Below are 6,207 nucleotides of genomic sequence, written 5' to 3'. Positions count from 1 at the left end.
ATTGCAATACTTTTTTTTTCGGGTGTTCTGCAATATTGCAGAATGTCAAAATTTAATGTTCTGCAATTTGGAAATATTTTCTGCAAATTTAAGCTTTAGTCTCAGTTGAAATGATTCTGTTGTACGATTATGGAATGAATTTGCATATTCTGGGTGATTATGATTTTCTGGTTCGACAAGATCACCAACAATAATAAAACCCAGACAAACAATTTTAAGATTTTTGGTACATTGTTAGTATAAAAATTTTGAGCCTGATTTGAACAACCAACCCACAATCATGCCGCTAGATTGCGATAAACCTATTGTAGCTGTAGTTGAGCTGTTCAATTGTGATCATCTACAAAATGTTCAATCAGAAATGCTTAACTATGTTTCCAATGATTAAAATGTTATGTAACTTTTTGACATTTTTTTATCTTCTCCTAGTATACAGAAACAAAGCAAGACATTGCTCCAAGATGAAGGATTTTTCGGAACATTGCCAGGAGGTTCTTCGGCGCCTGAACAGCCAACGACTCAACAGTCAGCTGTGTGACATCACCATTAAGGTGAGTAGTTAGCATCCCTATACCAGTATCAGAAAGTGGTGAGTTCCAATCCTGTCTGTTGTTGCTAACCCAACTGGTATGCTTTTGGAAAGACTTGCAGTCCTTGGGAAAAGATGTTAAGCATAATGGTGCACTGTTCATTGTACTTTGTAAAGAGATAAGGAATTGTTTCCACATACTTAAAGTCTGTACATACAAGCTGAAACATATTCTTTTTTCCTGTTTATTAACTTTGCCAATAAGGTTATGTTTTAGGTGCCATTTGTGTGTCTGTTTAATGGATGGCATAACTACATGTATGGACAAGGTGGGCAATGGTTAGGAAAACAAAGATCAAGTTTTAAAAAGTGCCACCTAGCAGTTTTCTACAATGCTTTTCTAATATCTTGTTTTATGGACAAGCTAGGGTTGCAATTTTGCAGTTGTAAAGTTAACGTAGATATATTGTAGAAAACTGACTACCAAATTGTGACAGGTAAATTATAAAAAGACTGGTGGCCCATCTGACATTAAGCTGAACTTGTGTCATTTCCTTCCTGTGTCCCACACAGGTGGAGGGTCACCAGTTCTCGGTTCACCGGGCGATCCTGGCGGCATGCAGCGACTACTTTCTGGACCTCTTCACATTCCCTATGGGGGAGAAACTGGACTCAGTGGAACTTCCATGTGAGACCTAATTTTCATTTGCTTCCTGCTGTTTACAATGATTATACCACTATGATATTAAGTCCACACAAACTTTGCATGATTTACAAAAATTTCTTGGCATCGAGAAGTTGTTTGGCGTAGACCCCAGATATACCACCAATGTTGTGCCCTTGGGAAATGCGCTTCACACAACTTTCCTCACTTCACACAGGTGTAAACATGGGTACCTGACTTTGATTGGGGGAGATAAAAGATGGTGGAAGGGGAGGGATGGGCTCCACCCTCTTATTCCATGTCCTACAAGCAGTGGATAACAACCCACTGTCCCTACAGCCTCAGAAAAGGCTACTCTCACCTCTCAAATAAACGTACCGGTACGTTTATTTTTTTCCGCCTCAAAATCCACCCGGTACGTCCTTATTTTAGACGGTACGTTTATTTTTTTTTTCAAATTGGGGCTTTCTTTACTAACCAGGGACCCCAAAAATATTGAAAGTTTGGTATTTTCTGCCCATATTTCCGCTGTATTTTTGCTTAATATTCACTATTTTTCGGACGAGGCATCGCGGGTTTCCCTGCCGCTAGCGCTTATTAATGACCCAGACGTAACTAGGGATGCATACCGGTACGCAGGACCAGTTCTGGACTTGCAAAAACGTTTCGGTTCAGGTCCAAAAATACCGGAACACAAGTGATTCGGCACTGGACTCGTAAAAAAATATATCCTTTTCGTTTTAGACGATCTTTAACCTTCCAAAAATCTTGAAATGTTGCGCTGAACAAAGACGAAAACATCGAGGTCACATGCTACACACACAGTCGCTTACTTCCGTAAATTCTCTATCAAAACACAGAACTTAACCAGGCAACCAAACAAATTAAAAAGTTACCAATACTTTTCCACTATTTTTCACCCGTAGTCAACTTGTTTTAATGTTCCAGCAACGAAAAAATCATTCCAAAACAAAGCATAGCGTGCAATCGGCTCGAAAAGATCCGCCATGTTGGATTCATCAACTCACGCCGAATCTCGCGGTAATGCGCGAGAGAATCATATATTTTCTGCAGTACCGGTATGTCTCGATAGGGGGCAGTGTCTATGACCTTGGTTTCTGCAACATTGAAAATAGCACAAGTGGTGAATAAGGTATTCTAAGTTGGAATGTTTCTTCAAAATGTTATTTTGTAACAATGATTATAAAATAAACTTCTTTGATTATTTCTTCAATTTTTATTTTTATTCATTTTTTTTACTTTTTATTTTAATCTTTGTTGATGGTGTGACACTCAGATAAAGAAAATATGTGCAATAACATAGGAATTATTCTGTTCATTATTTATACAATGAACTGATATGGTAATAAAAAAATAGAAATAAAAAAAATAACTGATATGGTACTGAGGCATAAATAAATAAAAAGAGCCTACCTGCTTATCATCTTCTCTTGGACTGAAGTAGCATGGGCACAGTTAACATGTCAATTTGGTATTTTTCCGGGGGGTACTTTTATTCCAGGGGGTACTTTTATTAGATTTTGAAGATTTGTCCGGGGGGTACTTTTATTCCAGGGGGTACTTCTATTTGAGAGGTGAGAGTATGGGACTACTTTTACTTTTTCCAGTAATTTCTTTTATTAAAGGGGCATTCCACTCCAGAAGGGAATCTTGTTTTCCAATAAATAATGTGTCAATAAATACATAATCAGCCGAATTTTGTGGAATTCACCTTGGGATGAATTGCGTGATATGTGTTTTATACAACAATAATGACACTCACTAAACCCATGCAGACCCTACCCATGCATTCCCTACTAGTATACGCATAGACACTTTGTTTATCGTACATATTTTCGGAATAAATGAGGTACGCTAAGCACACCGAGAAGGCAAATTGCTCATAAGATAGCAAAGAATACAAGAACAAGATGAAATTTCTTAGCGAACCTGAAATTAGTTTGGTAACCTTACCTAAAAGTTTTGCATTGTATTCAGCCATAGGATTAATTCAATTAGAGGGTACTTGAGGAGTTTAGTAGAAGACTGAATGTTTTTGAGGCATGTGGAGCAACTGGGTACTTTATCGTATAATGTGAAGTAGTATGCAGTTATCACTTCCTAAAAGGAATATCTATCGGAAAATAACACTCCCGTGTGGAGTGGAATGCCCCTTTAAAGTAAAGTAGACAGTAGAGAGAGAGAGTGAGACCACAGCTAGCTGTATATGTGTGTACTAGCTTCTCATATATACTTGACTGTGTTCCACCAGGCGTGACTCACAAGGGCTTGGCACCGATCATCGAGTACGCGTACACGGCCAGTCTACCCCTGACCAATGAAAACGTCATCGACGTGATCTCTGCGGCTAGCCGGCTGCACATGTGTGACATCATCGACGAGTGTTCCGTCTACCTGAAGGAAAGCTGGCCAGAACGGGGAAGGTGTGTTTGTTTGTTTGTTTGTTCACGTAGATGGTAAACAATACACTCAAACAGGAAGAACTTGCAGTCTTGTTGATATGTGTGGTGGGGTCTCCAACATGCTCTATGTGTTGCTGTCCTCAAACATGGGACCTCCCCTTTTATAATGTCCCATCCAAGGAACATCCCAGCAGAAGCTAGGTACTCATTTTCACCTGAGTCAAGTGAGGGAATTTTTTTCCCAAAAGCACAACATCGTGGTCTGTTAGGGATCTGAACCCAGAACCTTTAGTTTCTAAGTCGATCAACTCAACCACAGGGCCACAATGTCACGACCAGGTCTTTACCAATAAATTTCGTCTCACCAAGGAGATTTTTAACCCTTAAACTGCCAGAGTTTCAGACCTATAAAATGATATAAGTGCCAGGGTTGGCCGCTGACCTCCAAAAAGAAACCCCCGAACAAGGCCGAAGTCCCTAACTACACGCGCGCAAAGCTGCTACTTCGGGGGAATACGCTATTCTGGATATATCCGGGCAAGGCACACGGGGCATGTATATGTGTGCCAGATATATCCGGGTTTGGCTGTTTTTAAAAAGAATTTAATCTCCTTGGTCTCACATCTGTGTTGTGCCTCAAGTCTGACCCAACTAATGTATTATATGGCATCATACCTCTGTTTCTCCCAGGTCTGCTCACATCCTGTCAGCCATGGCCAATCGGACGAAGCAGAGCCCGACCAGCCAGATGCTGCAGAACCAGCACCTGCACATGCTGCTGTCCTCCAGCAAAACCAGCCCAAACCGGTCAGACAAGACCAGTCCTACACAGGTGGAGGTCTTACAGGTAGGTGCTGTTTTTGGCAACAACCTCAGGCATGGAGGCGTTTTTTTTAATGATTTAGATTTGTTTTGACGATATAAGATCAACTTTATCCTTGTAACCAATGAAAAGGAGCATCAGTTTTTGAAGCAATTTTAGTTTATTTTATTTTTTTCCTAAATACTCCATATTACACATGCCATAGATTCCAATTGATAGCAATTGTCAAGGTCAGCCATTTTTGTTGCTCTACATGTAGTAATAATAAACAAAGTCTAATGTGGATATTCAGAATGCTGTCATCATGTAGAAGCACAAAGTAATTTGTGAAAAACATAAGTTGCAACTCAATGCACCATTTGTGAAAGAAATCCAACTTCCTTATCCCCTTCCTCTTTGTTTCCCCCCTGCAGGTGGACAAGCATGGCCAGGTGAGCATCTCCAGAAGTGGTCTCCAGGACGGCAGTCCACCTGTGCTCCAGACGGGACAGGAGACCCGACCACACGGCTTCGGCATCATGGAGGGAGAACCTCGCACCAAACGGCTCCGGAAAGCCAGGCACCCGCTTCCCAGTCATTCCATCCTGCGCCAGGCTTTCGGAGCCTCGCATTCCCCTGAGGCGTCCATTGTCGCTGTTCCGGAACAGCCGTCATCATCTGGGGACAACGGTCAGGAAGAGGACATTTCAACGGCTGTTAGTCCTCCAGTCGTCATCAAACAGGAACCTCCAGACGAGTTTGATCTGACGTTGAGAAGGTCCCTCCGAGAGCCGGACAGTCAAGAGGGGGGTGACACTCCAGTTGCGGAAGAGAACGTGGAAAGGCGGTATTCCATCCAGTTTGAGTCATTCCACAGCCCCCCTGGCGCAGACGCAGACATGTTTCTACTGCCAGACAGTAACATGCAGGCTCGCCCGTCATCCAACACAGGCACCGTCTTCAAATCCGAGCAGCAAGAAACAGTGACGTTACATGAAGAAACGGGAGAGAATAGCAATTCCAACTCAATGGACAACTCCGCACTGGACTTAACAGCCGCCCAGCAAACTCTGAGTCCGCAATTCTCCCAGACCGAAGAGGGATACAACGTTGAGGAGGAGGAAATTGGCGAGGTGTCGAGCACGGAAGTTGACGACGTGGGGCAGCCGATTTGGATCCAGAAGCCTCAGGACTGTACGAACTGCGGGCGAACATTTGCGGATGACGAAGTTCTCCGTCAGCACCTGGAGAGCTGTAGCCCCGACAAGCCGTACCGCTGCCCCATCTGTAACTATGCCTTCAAGAAGCCCACTCAGCTCAACGCTCACATGAGGGGCCACTCGGAGCAGGAGAGGATGGCTCGCTCCCTCGTCAAGTGCAAGCTGTGCGACGCCAAGTTCACCTCTCAAGGCTACCTGAGCCGGCACATGAAGTCCCACTCTGCTTTCCGTCCTCACCTCTGTAAGGTCTGCGGCGCTCACTTCTCCGCCAGCGCGAACCTGCTCCTCCACATGCGCATGCACGAGGGACGCAGCCCGTACAAGTGCGACCTCTGCAACGCTCGCTACATGCGTCCGGGTGACCTCTCCAAACACGTGCGCTTGTTCCACAAGGAGAAGCCATTCCAGTGTGCGGCATGTTCCGAGTCGTTCAGCTACCAGATCTGTCTGGAGATGCACGTGCTACGGTACCACACACCCATGCAGATTCCTGATGAAAGTAGCGAACAGGATGAGAACAACTCTACCGTTGGTAGTGGCGAAGAGAACGCTAAAGAGGAAACTGATAC

At 43.6% G+C, this 6,207-nt stretch overlaps 1 protein-coding gene across 1 annotated transcript in view; it reads left to right on the top strand.

Annotated features, from left to right (window-relative positions):
- Window positions 1–6,205, top strand: part of LOC118411683 (zinc finger and BTB domain-containing protein 17-like) — a gene marked incomplete at its 3' end in the record, with an annotated part of 19,713 nt that extends 13,508 nt beyond the window's left edge. Inside the window, exons 3-7 of the mRNA XM_035814161.1 lie at window positions 430–551; window positions 1,103–1,217; window positions 3,466–3,637; window positions 4,307–4,463; window positions 4,853–6,205. Coding sequence (XP_035670054.1) covers window positions 462–551; window positions 1,103–1,217; window positions 3,466–3,637; window positions 4,307–4,463; window positions 4,853–6,205 — 1,887 coding nt within the window. The remainder of the gene's footprint in view (window positions 1–429; window positions 552–1,102; window positions 1,218–3,465; window positions 3,638–4,306; window positions 4,464–4,852) is intronic.
- Between the last annotated feature and the right edge of the window lie 2 nt (window positions 6,206–6,207).

This window comes from Branchiostoma floridae, chromosome 3 (genome assembly GCF_000003815.2).
Source record: "Branchiostoma floridae strain S238N-H82 chromosome 3, Bfl_VNyyK, whole genome shotgun sequence".
Classification (NCBI taxonomy): Eukaryota; Metazoa; Chordata; class Leptocardii; order Amphioxiformes; family Branchiostomatidae; genus Branchiostoma; species Branchiostoma floridae.
The sequence above is the reverse complement of the archived record's forward strand: the minus strand, read 5'-3'. Positions and strand labels throughout refer to the sequence as shown.